The following is a 16245-nucleotide window of genomic DNA, read 5'->3' on the forward strand; positions in this document are numbered from 1 at the left end:
CTGGGTTAGAGTGCTTGTTTTAGAGGTTTGTCTACACACTCTCAGGGGGTTTTCTGAACGACTGCACAGCTTTCCTACAGCAGGGTGTGACGACTGCAGTCCGTCGCCCTCACCAGCACTGCTGGCCCGGCCCACGAAGATGAGAGAACCCATGGTGTGAATGAGCAAGGGGCTGGACAAGTACTGAACATGATTGTTCTCTCCAGTCCTTCCCAGTCTAATGGCCAACACAGATTCTTATTTTAAATCATATTTATCTGTTTAGCAAGATTGAACATATTTTGTACTTTTTGGCGATTGAGATGTGTTTAATAGTTCCAATGGGTTTTTATTTTGTTGATCTCAAATGGTGCTTTTTGTTTAGCTGTTGATTTGCTTGTTGATTCCCAGGTGGCTCAGCTGGTAAAGAATCCGCCTGCCAAGCGGGAGACCTGGGTTTGATCCCTGGGTTGGGAAGATCCCCTGGAGAAGGGAACAGCTACCCACTCCAGTATTCTGGCCTGGAGAATTCCATGGCCTTGAGAATTCCTGTAGTCCAAATGGTTGCAAAGAGCTGGACACGGCTGAGCGACTTTCACTTTTCATTTTCCTTTGTTTAACAAATACTTGTCTTTTGTATGCCAGTCAGCCTTTTCTTGGAGCCTGAGGAGCAATAGTGAACAACTTAATTTCCTGCTCCCTGAGCTCAGGCGTGGGACCACGCTGATAGAAGTAGACATGATGAAGGAGAAGTTACGAGGAAAGGCACGTGATGCTATGAGACCCTTTTATTTAAGGAACCTTTTCTTAGGGTGGGGCGGGATGTTAAAATTCCTCTAAAAAGCATGTTTGCAGGATGACGTTAGCAATGTATTGTAAATAGTTTGCCAAGTTTCTTTTAGCAGGAGCTTGTTTATAGTTCATTCTTTAGTTTAAAAATGTTTCTGTTTTCAAGTCCAGGTTGATGAGATAAGAGATTAACGGGGGACTGATTCGAACAGGAAAGGTTTTTCTGGAGAGATGACATACAAGCTGATATCTGAAGGATGAGAAAGAGCCAGCTAGGCAGACAGCTTAGGGGAAGGATAGTCCAGAAGAAGAATGGCTAACTCAAAGGTGCTTAGCTAGGGAAGAGCTTGCGGGTTCTAGGAAGTGGCTGAAGTTGGTGAGAGCAAAGAGGAGTGTATTAGGAAGCCATGAAAGGATTGTCAGCAGAGTAAGGATGAATCCAATCTTCCTTTTTTTATTTTTTAGCAGAATAATCTGTTTTTAAATTAAAAGTAAAATGATAGAAAAATATGCTTATGGAAGAACCACAGTCCTTTGCCCCACTGGAAGATAGTGAAACTCACCTCTTTATTTTGATAATATTTCTAAGAAATATGCTTACGCAGCTATTTCTTTTACCAACTTCATTCTGTCTATTGATTCCTGGATTTGAAAGTTGACTACATGTTTATAGTCCCTTATCTGAACTTGGGTGTCAGATATGCTTTGAAATTGAGGAATTTGGGGATTTTAGAAGGATAGAATTGGTACACTATATATTACAAAATACTCTTTATAAAGTTTCGAGCAGTACTATAATTTTGGGGCAGTAGCCTGTGATCAAACGAGCTAATAATTCTACAGCAAAATACATAGTCACACTAAGTGGGATATTATAGAGATTATATATTGCTTCATACAGGCTCAGGCCAGGTTTTGCTGTAAAATACATTGGGTTTTAATGAAAAATGTTCAGTCTTTTTTTTTTTTAGAGCTTAAAATTTCTTTTGGAATTTTAGATAAATTGTATATCAGTATTTATATCCTGTTCCTCCAGTAAGCACCCCATGCCTGTACCCACTGAATACACATAGGCACATACAGTCTCTACCCTCAGTGTAACTGTGTCAAAAATTCTAAGTTGAAAATAATTTCCTCTTATGAAAAAATAGTTCCATAGTTTCTGGCATCCAGTGTTGTCCTTGAGTCATATTCCAGTCTGATTCCTCTACTTTTGTGTGCTACCCGTTTATTCTCTTTGGAATTATTTAGGAACCTTTTCCCTCTGAAATTCCATGATTCCTTGTCTTGGTATGGGTCTCGTTTCATTCATTCTGCTGTGTATTATTAATAGATAGGCAGATATTCCCTTTGGTTTGGGGGCATTTTAAGATATTTCTTCAGTGATTTTAATCTTTTTTTCCCTGATCTTCCTGGGATGTCTGTTGACATGTTGAGTGTTACATGGGTTTCTGTAGTGGCTTTTTATTTTTTTTTAATCTTCTGTACTTTTAAGTTACTTCCTGTTTGAGTCATTTTGATATTCAAGAATGCAGGATCAGTTGTCTTCACTGAAAGTGACTAACTAGGGGTGGGGAAACTGGCCTTTATTTTAGATCTCCCCAAATTGCAGCATGTTGAGTTGTCATTGCCCCCATCCCCCATACAGAATTTTATATAGATTTTCTAGAGAAGACTCTTTCTTCCCTAGAAATTTTTAAATTACCTGGTTGCATTTTGGGAGCTGGGATGGGTAGGCAAGTTGATGATCCTGTAGTGCTTAAGATATAAAATTCTAAAATATAAAATTTTACTAGCAATTATAAGGATCTAAGATACCCTGTTTTCATTCCCTGCCCTGCTCCTGCCCTCTTCTGGGCTTGGTGTCCCTGAACCAAGGCCTTGTGGAAGTAGGTGGAAGATACGGCCATTTGGAGCTGGGGGGCTCCCCTGCTCTGTGCTCAGACTCCTAACCAGCCCCTTGTCTGGGTGCACTCCTTGACCTTCTGCCGTCCATAGTGGAGTGCTGCCCTAGCTCCATCGGAGACATTGACTCGGGCCTCAAGGGCGTTTTCTCTGCCGGTAAATGGTGTCAAGTTTCTCCTTTCTGCCTACCAGATGCCTATTCAATTTTTTTATCTTGTTGCCGTCAATATTCTCTCTCTCTCTCTTTTTTTTTTTTTTGATAAATACTACCATTTAACTTGTTTACTGTCATTTCAGCAGGGGTAGCAAGAGAGACACAGGTGTGTTATCTTAATAGTGTGATTTACTTTGTAAACAGAAATGTTAGATCGCTGTCTAGAAGAGGCACAGAGAAGAGGTGTCTTGGGAAGAGTCATGGCAGTGGACTGATATGAAGAGAAGCCTATCTGATATGTCACGGAGGAGAAGCTGATAGGACTTGGGCTGTGTGTGCACTTGTGTGAGAAGGAGACTGTGAGAAATCAAGGCCTGGCATTTAGTTCTGGGTGCATGCTGTTGCTGTGGAGTGAAGATTGAAGGAGAGTTGGGCTTTTTTGTTTTTTTTCCTGTAGGAAGAACTGTTGATAATCACTCCTTCTGTCCTCTACATGTTAAGTTTGAGATGCCTGGGACATCTGGGTAAAGATGTTGAATGGGCTTCTGTGTGAGCACAGTTAGAGTCCAAGGCCCTGGAGCTAGAGACAGGCACTGGACCGTTGTCACCAGTGGGAGAGAATACCACAGTGGGGAAGACAGCAAGAGAAAGAGGGCCTGGGGCGGATGAACTCTTCACAGCCCTCCAGGGAGAGGCCCGAGAGGGCTGAGGTGTGCTTTAGGACGGGGCTGGTGAGGGTGTTGACTGCACACGTGGCGCTCCGTGCTTGAGGGTGAGGAGGTAAAGCCAGCGCCGCGCCTGCCTGGCCTTTGCCAACATGCAGGCTGTCCCCTCCTCTGGAGGGCTTCGTTTTTCTGCTGGGTGTTACTTTGTATGTGTGGTTAGCATGCAGAGAAGTGGTACCTGGCACATACCACTCAATAAATACTTGTTGAATTAATAGGTTTCTTTCTTCTCAGGTACAAATAGTAGTGGACGACTGAATACCTTTAAGTTTTGTTCATGTGGTGACTACACCCTGGGGGACATAAACTGTTGTTGATTTACCTGTCTCTACTAAATTTACCTCTTACCACCTTCAAAAACACTCTTGGGCAGAGTACATGAGAATTCGTTGTTGGTACAGAAATCTTGTTTGGAAGAAACAGTGTTTCTCCAGGTACTCGGTACTTTGTTGATATTTGGCTCAGAAAATATTCAAGCGTCTCTCTGTGTGGGACGCTGTGCTCCATAGGCACTAGGACACAGCCATTCAAAGATGGCATGGTCTCTGTTCTCGTGGAACGAACTTCAGACAGTAAGCTTGATTTTGGTGTTGAAATCCTGCAGCACCCGTCCTCACATACATTGACTTTATTTTTCACCTCTTTTAGTGGGTTTGGTTTCTGTTGCTTCCCTATGTGTACTTCACAGTTCATTTATGTGTTTGATGTTTAGGGACAAGCTTTGGAGCCCAAACAGGACACTTTCCAAGGCCAAGAAGCAGCAGTAATGATGGAGCAGAAGGCAGCATTATATGGGCAGACGTACCCGGCGCAGGGGCCTCCGATGCAAGGAGGCTTTAATCTTCAGGGACAATCACCACCTTTTAACTCGATGATGAATCAGATGAACCAGCAAGGCAGTTTTCCTCTCCAGGGAATGCACCCTCGGGCCAACATCATGAGACCCCGAACAAACACTCCCAAGCAACTTAGAATGCAGCTTCAGCAGAGGCTGCAGGGCCAGCAGGTAACCAGTCACACGCCCATTTCCCTTTGCTGCTTCCTCTTCCGTTTTCAGACTATTCTTCCAGCTCCTGCCACTGGCTCTCTGTCCTTCCTCAACTAAAGAAACTCCTTTTGTTTTCATTGCTGTGTAACATTGTATCTGTATGGACGATTCCTTGCTAGGGAGTGGTCGTACTAGAATTGGATACCTTTCTGTAAGAATATTCTACTGTACAGGTTGAAAAATAAAAAATACCAGGATTGCTCTCAGGGGAGAACAGTGTTTCTTGATGGCTTCATAGCCTTAGAGATAGACAGTTTTTATTATTAAAATGTCCTTACTATTAATAGACAGGTATTGAAATCTTATTGGCTTCCCTGAGCTCAGTTGGTAAAGAATCCGCCTGCAGTGTGGGAGACCTGGGTTCGATTCCTGGGTTGGGAAGATCCCCTGGAGAAGGGAAAGGCTGCCCACTTCAGTATTGTGGTCTGGAGAAGTCCATGACTGTGTATATAGTCCATGGGGTCGCAGAGTCGGACACGACTGAGTGACTTGCACTGCACTCTGGAGCCTGATTGATGTGAGCACTCGCTTTAAAGAGCCTCTGCTTTTTAGATATGTTATAAAACTTGAACTCTCTTAATATCTTTTCCCATTGTCCCTTAGTTCGTAACAAATTTTTAGGGATTTAGTTGTTTATATTTTTTTGTATCTTGAGTGTGCAGAGTTCTTAAATGTGGGGAAACTGAACCACATAAGCAGATGAATGAACTGAGAATCTAGCAAGCTGAGGACTCTTGCACTGATGTTCCCTAAAGTCAGTGTAGCTACTCAGGAGAGCTGTGTTAATGCATTCACGGGATCCCTTTACTTCTTACAGTTTCTTTCTAGTAAAAAGTACCTAGGAAGAGGCAACAGAAGTAGTTTTCTCCATTGTTACTTTGATCAGATTAAAGCTGTTTCCCCAGTGGCCTAAATTATGACTGAGAAAATTGACTTTGTAAATCCTTTGAGTTTCTGTTGAAGATACTCCTTAAGGTGTAGAATTGCACTTTCACTTTTCTTCCTGATGCTGAACATGAAAGCCTCCTGTGCTGGCCAGGGGCTTTTCAGCACCAACCTTTTTGAAATGTGAGAGTGTACTGGTTCAGCTTAGCCATAACTTAGCCAGGTTAATGGGTTTAGAGGTGTTGTCACGATCTTGCTGAGTGGTGCTGAGGGTGTAGATAGTTGTTTTGGCCTCATTAATGAGCTCCACTTGCACCCTAACCACCCTGTCTCTCCCCAGTTTTTGAATCAGAGCCGTCAGGCACTTGAAATGAAAATGGAAAACCCCACTGCTGGCGGGGCGGCGGTGATGAGGCCCATGATGCAGCCGCAGGTCAACTCCCAGGTGAGGGTGCGTCTCTGTGCTCAGGGCTTGGCCCCTGCTTGACTCTCAGGAAATATTTATTAAACAAAGATAGTGTACAGTCTCAAATTCCTTGTGTAAGAAACCATCCCAGGGTCCTGTCACACTTTTCTTCTTCCCTTCATTTTTTCCTTTTGGTTACTAGAAAGAATCAGAGGAAGAGGTTCTTTTTTTTTTTTTTTTGAAACTACTGATTGGTGTTTTTAAAGTTAATTCCCTTTGTGATCACATGCTATGTTGTGAAACTGCTACCACTTACTTTTTAGGGATTGAAAATAATATATCTGTAAACTTTTCTCTGTTCCTGGATTGTGAAACTACATGCTCACTGGGTAGAATTTGATATAAGAAATCTAAAGAAGAAAAAAAAAAATTCATAATCCCGCTCTCCATAACAGTCTTTGAGATCACTGATTTCCCATGGTCGGAGGGATGTTCTTAATGGTCTCTGCCTCCAACCCAAGCTGGACACTGTATTAAGGCATTTCCATAATGTGCACAAGACTACATGAAAATCCCTTATTGTGGTTTGAAATACTGTTAAACATCAACTGTGAAACTGCCTAGTTTTCACTCTCTTAGGCGTGCTTGGAAGTACCAGTACCTATATATTTTCTTGATCATCAGACATTCTGTATCAGCTGAGCTAGGATATTTTCTAAAAAGGTGATTAAGTTTTGCTTTTTGGAGATGATCTCTCCTAGCTGGCAAATCAGCTTCCTTGTTCAGTGCTTTGATGATGTCATCTCCTTACCTTCTCTGTCAGAGATTTAGAGAGACTCTAAGGCCTTCAGAAGTGGATTCCTGCTTCTTTGTGTAAACTGCACTCCTTTGCTTTGTTTTTGGCTTCTCTTTTGTTTCTCCCCCAAACAGAATCTTATTCCTGCCCCTTTGCTTTATTTCACAGGTTTTGAGAAGTTTGTCCTCAAATTCTACTCCTAAATATTCTCTCACTTTGAGGACTGTTTTCTAACTATGTTTAAAGCCTGATGACTTGTCTGCTTTCATCCACTGTTGTTGTTTAGTGCTAAGTTGTGTCTGACTTTTTTGGAACCCCACAGACTGTAGCCTGACAGGCTTCACTGTCTGTGGGATTTCTCAGGCAAAAATCCTGGAGTGGGTTGCCATTTCCTTCTCCAAGGGATCTTCCCAACCCAGGGATTGAACCTGCTTCTGCTTGGCAGGTGGATTCTTTACCACTGAGCCACCTGGGAAGCTGCTTTTGTCCCCTAGCCCCCAATAATACCGAGGTCCCTGTTCTGCTCCCCCAACACCCACCCCCATACCGAGTCAGAAAGCTGTTACCATAATGAGAATTGGACATTTCCTTTTTTCTAGTGATAAAAGCATTGGATGGTTTTTCCTTGATACCTAATGTGTTCTGGGTGCACCATACACATGAAACTGGCTGACTCTTGCTATACGTGTGTAATTGTGTTCTTTTCTCTGGTGTTAGCAGGGTTTCCTTAACGCTCAGATGGTCGCCCAGCGCAGCAGAGAGCTGCTGAGCCATCACTTCCGGCAGCAGAGGGTGGCGATGATGATGCACCAGCAGCAGCAGCAGCAGCAGCAGACCCCGGCCTTCAGTCCACCTCCCAATGTGACTGCGTCTCCCAGCATGGACGGAGTCCTGGCCGGGCCTGCCATGCCGCAGGCTCCACCCCAGCAGTTTCCATACCCACCAAATTACGGTATGCTCGACAGTGATCATGTCTACCCCCAAGTAACATTCCTGAGGACGTAATGTTCACTAGCTAGTGTTGTATGTTAAAAACAAATGCTAGGCACTCTCCTATTATTTCATAAGAGAAACAGATTAACTAAAAATAGCAGAACAAAACTCTACTTGAATGCACAGGTGATTGTCATTGAGGTAGATGATCGCTCAGTAGCTGATGTTTCTCCCCCTTGGTCTTGCTTTTTTCACTTCCTCACATCTTAATTTGGAAGAAAGCCTTACTAGGACATCGCCGCCCCATTGCTGAACAGTGAGAGGAAGGCACTGTGTAGGCTTTCTGAGTTCCTTTCCTTGATGGCTTGGGCATATTAGTTACAGTCATGCCTCTCTGAGGTTCCAGAAACATGAAGGAGTGGGGCTCGAGGAATCTCTTGGGGAGCTGACATTTGAGGGGCATCCCTTGGCCAGGGACAGCAGCCCTGTGCTCTAAAGAGGGCTGGAGGGCAGAGGGCCGTGACCTGGTGTCCTTGTGTCCGAAAGCTCACTGGGGTGGCTGCCCTTTGGGGATCCAGGGTGGAGGGATGTGACCTGGTGCCCCTTGTATCAGAAAGCTCGCTGGGGTGGCTGCCCTTTGGGGGATCCAGATGGGGGAGGGTCTGTGTGGGAAGCTTGTTGCTCTGGTTGTCACCTTGGGGAGAAGCAAGAATTACTGACAGGCAGCATCTATATACCTTATACTTAACCACATTCCCCCACCTTAAAAAAAAAAAAAGAACCTCAAGTTTCTGTAGAAAGCTGGTATTCTAGGGAGGTAGCGTTTGAGCTGGAGAAGGAAATGGCAACCCACTCCAGTGTTCTTGCCTGGAGAATCCCAGGGACGGGCAGCCTGGTGGGCTAACGTCTGTGGGGTCGCATAAAGTCGAACACGACTGAAGCAACTTAGCAGCAGCAGCAGCGTTTGAATGTTGTAATTTCCTTTTCTTTCTTTTTTAAAGGGATGGGACAGCAACCAGATCCAGCCTTTGGTCGAGTGCCTAGTCCTCCCAGTGCAATGATGTCATCAAGAATGGGTCCCTCCCAGAATCCCATGATGCAGCATCCTCAGACCACACCCATGTATCAGTCCTCAGAAATGAAGGGATGGCCGTCAGGAACCCTGGCCAGGAACAGGTGAAGAGCAGGGCCTTCTTTTTTGGCCGTGTCACCAGGCTTGCAGGATATCAGTTCTCTGATCAGGGATCAAACCCAGGTCCTGTGCAGTGAAAGTGCAGAGTCTGACCACTGGACTGCTGGGAAATTCCTAGAACAGGACTTTCAAAGTCAGCCACTAGAATGTGCCAAAAGTTCAGGCAATTAGTCTCTGTTTTGCAGCCAAGCCTGTTTGGATGGGGAGATCCAAAGGCCTGGGCTGATATTAGAGAGTGTTATTCGGCTCATCCATTCTGAGACACCTTCCTACTGTGTGCATATCCACAAGGGTATGAGCACAGACAACTGTGAAAGGGAGAAGACAGGCTGTCCAAGTCTTCTCGCTCATGTTCTCTGCTTAAGCACAGCAACACTGACAGAATTGTGGTGGTCTCTGTGTGCCTGTCCTTTGTTTTGAAAATGACCCAGGAGGTAATGTCCCACTTTTCTTTACAGCAGCTTTCCCCAGCAGCAGTTTGCCCACCAGGGGAACCCTGCAGCATACAGCATGGTGCACATGAACGGCAGCAGTGGTCCCATGGGACAGATGAACATGAACTCCATGCCCATGGCTGGCATGCCCATGGGTCCTGATCAGGTACGGGGTTTTGTTCCTTCCCTTTCTTAACATTTTTTCCCCTGTTCTCTGGAGAGAACCAAAGCCTGAACTATAATGTAAAGGTCCTAGGTAGGTTTTTAACTTGGATGTTTAACTTAAAATATATAACCCTTGAAAAAACTTTTGGTTTGAAGGCATTGGGCCATTTGATACTTTTAGAAACCTGGTATCTAAGGACTGAATCAGTCAGCCAGAGCCATGTGGCAAGCCATCCCTGGAGACGTAGGGATTCTTTTCTGTTGGACAAAGTGTGTGTTTTACTCATGTGTCTTCTGGTTGCCAACAGAAATATTGCTGACATGTCTACACCATGACCTCCAAGGAAATCACTGTACAAATGACCCCGCGCTAGGATTCCTGGGAGTGGTGAGGCATTGTTCTAGGCACCCAGCTTGGAAGAAAGGACCAGCTCCAGTCTCCATCAACGGTATTTCAAGTGATGTCATTTGAGCAGGACTGAATTTTAAGCTGAAGTGTGGTATCTACCTGTTTTCTTTCCCTCCTCCTACGTATCATGGTGTTTAAAACAAATATTTTTGGCATTCTGCCTTTTGGGGATATGATTCTGGAGGTACGGAGTGTTACTGATTGCAAACTGTCCTGTGTCACTTTTTTTCTGCTTGGCTGTCCAGAGTCTTTGGAAAAAATGGAGGTGGGGCCAGAGAACATTGGAGAAATCAAGAGATGAGAACATCTGGTTTCTTGATAGTTGCTACAGTACTGGGTGAAGAGTGTGGTCCACTTATGAGGGTTTTTGTCACAGGCTCTGTCTTGTGAAGGTGGCATTTCCAGGTTCTCCTTTAAGGATAGCTCCCACCCTCCTCTTGGTTGTCCTAGGCTTTTTCCTAAATAGGATTTTTATCTGCTCCTAACGTCCTATAATACTTCACCTCCAGGAATTGTCCTTGATGTCAGATGGCTTTGCAGAAGGGAAATGGACGACAGTATTTAATTGCAGCGGTGGCAGTTTTTCACTTGCTGACGTGCAGCCGAGTGCACTTTATTTAAAAAGTAATGGATACATGCAATATTCTCTCGGTCTTGAGGAATGGTGAACCACATTCCTAGTTGTTGTCTAAACTTACCTCTTGGACAAGAACTATGATTTTTGTTGTTGTGAAAAGTACTGGTTTCACCCTTTGCCTATATGGTAGAGCAATAATGCTTTTTGAAAATAAACTGCAGAAACCCCAAGGCCAGGTACTGCATTCTGAATCAGAATTTCGCAGTGTTTCTGTGAATAGATTTTCTTTTGTAAATATGACCTTTAAGATTATTGTATGATGTAACATATGTATATATACTTTTTTTTTTTTTTTGTAGGCCACAACAACTCATTTTTACAGAGTTTGTGAAGCTAAATATTTAACATTGTCAGTTTCAGTAAGTTCAGTGTGGTGAGGTTACCAACAGAAGTCGTGCCCTGAATTTTGTGGCCTGGGGGAGGGGCCGTGGCCAACAGGTTTTCCTTGCCCCTAGCCTTAGATGCCTCGCTCCTGTTCAGTCTCTTAATCTAAATGCTTTTTAAAGTGATCATTTAAATGTAGGCATTTACATTTTTTAAAAACAATTTCTCTACCAGATAAAGCACTTCGTTAATTTTGGGGGGAGAGAACAGATAAGGGGAAATACACTTAAGAAAAAATCAAGAATTTTAAAAGATCAAGCAATTTGATTTCAAAGAAGAATGTTGGATTTTTAGGCAGTCCATAAATAGCAAGTCGTGGTATTTTTTTTTTTTTTAATTGAACGTGTCATCTTCTCATCCATTTTAGGAGTGCTGTAAGGTTTTGGTTGCTAGGACTTGAATCCCACATTGAGATCTCAGGCGTAGAATCCTTGATGTGTGGTTTCTGGTATCTGCTCAGCTGTCTTGTCCTTCTCCTACTGTGATGTCCCAAACATCAGAGGAAGTAGCATCATGGTTGTTTCCTAAAGAGTTCTGTCTGCAGAGCAGCCATTTTCATGTGATTCAGAGCCAGGGTCTGACTGGGCGCCTTTGTATTCCCTCTCTCCTCCTCCGCCACCCCTTTCTGCTGCTGCCACTTGTCAGTTGGGAATAGGGAAGAAAGTAAAGTTTGATTCCCTTTACCTGGCTTACTTTATCAGGTTCAAGCAGTTGAATGAAATGGGGTTTTTAGACTTATCTATGAATTTCATATGTCTGTTAGCCTTGGTGTCATTTCTTAGCAATAACTGAGAGCCAGTTAAAATTTTTTTCACCCGTTTAGCCAATCTTTCTAGGTGTCTCTGAAGGTAAGATCATTTGATTTCTTTGACTTGCGTATGACTAAGTGAAACCTGTATTTCCAGAAACACCACTAAAGTGGATTTGAGTTTTGCACTCCCCCACCTGGTTAAAAGTAAATCTAAGACTACAAATCCATTAGCTTCCATCCCAGGGGCCTGCACTTTGCAGATAATGCATCCCCTGGTCTGGAGACCGAGGCAGAGCTGAGTAAGAGTCTCTTTTTAGACACAATTGCATCAGGTATATCTGAATCTTTCTTGAAGTTGCATGTATGTGGGGAGAAATAGAATGGTGCTCTTAAAAACTCAGTTTTGGGATTCTTTTTCTCAGTCCATTCTGACTCCAGGCTAAGTGGAAGGCAACACCCCCTTTTTATATGGAAGAAAAGTGAAGTTTATTATGTTTTTATATTTTCTACTTGTTCATTTTATTGGTGCAAATTTAAGATTTTGATTTTCTTTTAATAGATGGCAGTCTTTGAGATAATTTGTTGTTTTTACCTTAATTCCCCTTTTATTTTTTATGGATAATTCTTTGTACTTCTGCTGCCTACCTCTCCTCCGCCCCCCTCCCATCACTTTTTAAACCTTAGTATCTGTTGGGTGAACAGTATAAGTAACGTTTTCATCTGCTTTTAGAATGTGGGATGTTTCCAGTACCTACTTTTTTGCTGAATCCAAAGATATATAAATATAAATATATATTTTATAAAGATCAAAATGATATAAAGGAGATAACATTTCTTCCTTTTAAAAAACAAATAGAAATCCATTGTTAATGTTCATATTATGATGCCACTTTTCTAAATCATGCGTCTTGATGGAAAGGTGTAAATATCAATCGGCAGGATGCTTAATCAGTATTGAATGTCTGAGGTGAATTGGGGTGTATAGGGGTGGGCACTACAGAACATAGTTGGCTTGCTGTCCTGTGAGTTTCATGATCCATAGACCGATGCAGCTGAAAAGTAAACAGAATGGTTTGCCAGCTACCCACATGCCTGTTCAGTTAGTTCCCTTTTTATTTGCAGAAGCCATGCATTTGTTGGCAAGTGGGAAATTCATAGTAGTAAAGCCGCTCGGACAGATGAACTGTCCCCTTCTGCAGAAGAGCAGGAGCTGCTGTTCAGCTCCGGGCAGACTGTGGTCGTGAGCAGGGTGTTTTCTTTCTCTCTCTCTCTTTTGAAGAAGATGGAAATGTCATTCTGAGAGCAAGATTTAAATTCTCAGGAATTGACTTACAGTATTGAGAATGAATTCACTTTAAAACAAGTTTACATTAAATGTTTGTAAAAAATAAAAATCATGCTTTACACTGCAGAGAATTCAAACCACATGGGCTAACTTATGAGACAGTTGAGTGGTAAGCTATGACTCCTTTGATCATTTTGGACATCATTGTAAATAAAGGTTTCTATTTAAAATTGAAGGCCAAGAGTGTGCCGCTTTTTTTTTTAAATCCCAGTCAAATTCAGGTTAAAATATAAGAAATTGCGTTTCAGATAATGGATAAAGGTTTCTGTGAGGTTAAAAGAAATCTTGCAAAGCATGGCCCTCTTCTTACACACGAGGTGAGTGCTTAGGGGTCACGTGTTAGGGAGAAGTGTGCAGAGCCAAGTGAAGTTCCTCTTCCTCCTCCTCCCAGTCCAGCGTTTCCACAGCTGCCTTTACTGGTCGGACTGCCTGGTACATGGAGAAGGGCTGGCTAAGGTGAGTAGCTTTGCCGTTGGTCATTATGTTTACAAAGTGTGATCCTAGAGCTGGTGTGATATGAGACTTATCTTTAAGGTTCCCAAAGTATGGTAAATTCTAGCCAGTTTATAACCACATACAGCCCTTTTAAAAAAAACCATCTAAACCCAAGGTGTCGCCTCTTCCAAAAAGGTGTTGACTGGTAGTATCTCAAATGCTTTTCTTTTTAAAAACAAAAAAACCAAACACACCAAAAAAAAAAAAAACTCCCAAGAAATGGCCTTTTAGAAAAATGTCAAAGGTTACCTCATACCAACTGCTGGTCATTGGCTGGGGTTTTCAACATTGTATGACAATACGTAGACTACAAAATTTCTTTACAAATACAATCTTGTTAAAACTCGGGACATACATCAACTTCCTGTCTTTGCAGGACTTTAAAAAACATCAGTTCTGGGACAGATAACAAAGGAATCCTGGGAGAAATGGCATCTGGTCAGGAAGAGGAATGTCCACAACTGCACGGGGTTTTCTTTTACACGGGCCACACCATTTATTAACACCACCACTCCTGAAAATTGGGTTTTCTTATTAGATTCCCCTAGAAGTTTCCGAGCTGGTTACATGTAAATAGTCACATATATACATTGAAGTCACTGTCTTCAGAGGCAGCCAGGGTTATAGGGCGAGATAGAAATTCGTGTCTTTTGTGCTATTGACTCATTGTCAAACTTGGTGCACCATTTCCTGCCTCTGTCCTGCTCCTTCTTTGTGACGAACCAAAAGAATAAGAGGATCTAAAACAGGGTGGCTCTTTCCCTGTAATTTAAAAAAATTCCAGTGACTTTCGCCCTTGGGGGAAATTTCCAAGAAAATCTCTCTTGTTGTTCTTCCCTTTTGAGCCCCTCAGAGAGGGTTAGTGGTGACTTTCTGATATGAAAATGTGTTTTGTGCAGCTGGTGAGGTATAATCCAAAGCAAAAGCAGGGACAAGCATGTACTTCTGGAAGTCTCACTGCTCCCGTTGGTTCTCGTCCAGAATCTGCCGCATTGACTGAAGGCGGGTTCCGTGTGTCTCGGCCTCCTGGCTAACAGCACAGGTCTGCTGGAAATCATTCAGGGGTTTTCATTGTACAGGTGACGCCTCTGTTTTTGGAGGTCCAGCTCGTGCTTCTTAACCTTCCCAGCCTTCCCACAGCTGTCCCCTGTAGAACAAAGCAGACAATGTATCACGCTGCTTAAGGATTTCTTAATCGGCCCTACAGCTGAGTCAGCTTTGCTTCAAGGATGTGGCTGCTGAGAAGGAATTAATTCCAGATCCCTCAGACAGGGCTTGCTGTTATCTCATCGTCTATATTGTCAGTTGTTGGCTCACACCTAGTGACTGGCAAAGATGACTTTTAAGGATCTGGACAGGATGGTGGCTAAGGAATGTGAGAAGTACTTTGATTCTCCTTGCACCAAAGAAATGCTTAATTGGCCCATTATTATTTTCCTGTTAAAGCCAAACAGACTTATATGCATATAATGATAGAAAAATGAGGAGGCGGGAGGTTACAAATGGCAGCTCACCACAGGGGTGATTAGCCTGCATGGTAACTTCACATCAGATTAGTTGCCACCATTAACAAATCGTTGTTATATGTCTGCATTTCTGCATTTTCTCAATGAGTCAGAGGATTCAAATTGCATCCCATTCTGTTCTCTTTAAAGCAGAGTGACCTCTCCAGGTTGCCACAGCCTTCTGGCCCCTCACAGCTTCTGCTGACCCTAGTGTGGGTGAACTCGTACATGGGTGTTCTGGAAACCATTTAATGAGGTCACCTTGCTGCTGACACTATGGACCAGGGAGCAGCTCGGCAGCCACAGCCTTCAAGATGCCTGGTACTCAGCCGACTGACACGCTTCTGAGCCTCTCAGGGAGGCCTTGCGCTTCCAAAGCAGAGATGATGATGTGGAGAACAAGTATTGATCTAGTACATGCAGTGTATCCAAGTAGGTTATTTTACTGGAAAGACTGACACGGCTGCTTCCTGTCTTACGGGAACAGACGAGAGGAATGAGAAAGGGCATGCATGGGGAACAGCCTCTGCAAAGCAAACCGGGTCAGACCAGCTCTCTAGTGGTAAACTGATTCCTCAACTCACAGTGATTTGGAAGAAGGTCTCTTCATTTCTGGCCACTTTCGACGCTGAAACTGCCTAAGTTTTCAAGTGTCAAAAGGAGAAAGAGTATTAACCATCACCAAGAAAGAAAAAGTGACCCCCAGAGAACTACACGAAGAAGGCCTTTTAGGGGACAGCTCTTGCCAGTGGGTGAGCCAGGCCCTGGCAGACCAGAGATAGGGCAGCACCCCAACCTCACATGTGCAACCTCTGAGGTTAGACTACAGGAAGGGTCACCATACAGGGCAGTTCTCAGGCTTTAAAAGCAAAAGCAATACCTGTATTGCTCATAGCTTCCTCCATCTTTAAGTCCTAAAGGAGAGAGAAACATACAACATGGAAACATAATTTTAGGGCAAAAATGGCACCAGCAAGAAACTTTATAACTGTCTCTCTTCTTTTTAAAAACACAGTGTTTTGGTCACAAGCCCATGATGTTGTAGTGGCTCCTACACAGAGGGGCCTGAATTCCCAGCAGTCCCCAAGACTCCTGTCAGTCACGTATACTCTGAGGGTCTCTTTTTCACTTTCAGGCTCCTGTCACAGATATTCAGCACTAACCTTGGTCATTCATGGTGGGGGACCCATGTGTGGGCATGAACACCTGTGCTACCGAGGACAGACAGTGGGGAGATCCCAGCTGTGGGCTCTTGGTAAATTTCCTAGAGGATGTGGCAGTGTGACCAAGTGTGTGGGCTCTGGACCC

At 43.5% G+C, this 16245-nt stretch overlaps 2 protein-coding genes across 10 annotated transcripts in view; one reads left to right on the top strand and one right to left on the bottom strand.

Moving 5' to 3' along the window:
• Positions 1-13112, top strand: part of NCOA3 (nuclear receptor coactivator 3) — a 126991-nt gene extending 113879 nt beyond the window's left edge. For 3 of the 6 annotated variants that reach the window (XM_043884509.1, XM_043884513.1, XM_043884510.1), the window contains 6 exons: positions 4265-4558; positions 5826-5930; positions 7405-7639; positions 8622-8796; positions 9271-9412; positions 9720-13112. In XM_043884509.1, the coding sequence (XP_043740444.1) occupies positions 4265-4558; positions 5826-5930; positions 7405-7639; positions 8622-8796; positions 9271-9412; positions 9720-9731 (963 nt within the window). In that variant the 3' untranslated portion in view covers positions 9732-13112. The remainder of the gene's footprint in view (positions 1-4264; positions 4559-5825; positions 5931-7404; positions 7640-8621; positions 8797-9270; positions 9413-9719) is intronic. The other 3 variants (XM_043884511.1, XM_043884514.1, XM_043884512.1) reach the window with 2 other exon arrangements.
• A 791-nt stretch (positions 13113-13903) lies between these two features.
• The window catches only part of SULF2 (sulfatase 2), a 127657-nt gene continuing 125315 nt past the window's right edge, over positions 13904-16245 (bottom strand). For 3 of the 4 annotated variants that reach the window (XM_043884517.1, XM_043884516.1, XM_043884515.1), the window contains exons 19-21: positions 15818-15851; positions 15522-15575; positions 13904-14579 (exon numbers count right to left, since the gene is read on the bottom strand). In XM_043884517.1, the coding sequence (XP_043740452.1) occupies positions 14549-14579; positions 15522-15575; positions 15818-15851 (119 nt within the window). In that variant the 3' untranslated portion in view covers positions 13904-14548. The remainder of the gene's footprint in view (positions 14580-15521; positions 15576-15817; positions 15852-16245) is intronic. The other variant, XM_043884519.1, reaches the window with a different exon arrangement.

Source organism: Cervus elaphus, chromosome 23 (assembly GCF_910594005.1).
Source record: "Cervus elaphus chromosome 23, mCerEla1.1, whole genome shotgun sequence".
Taxonomy (NCBI): domain Eukaryota; kingdom Metazoa; phylum Chordata; class Mammalia; order Artiodactyla; family Cervidae; genus Cervus; species Cervus elaphus.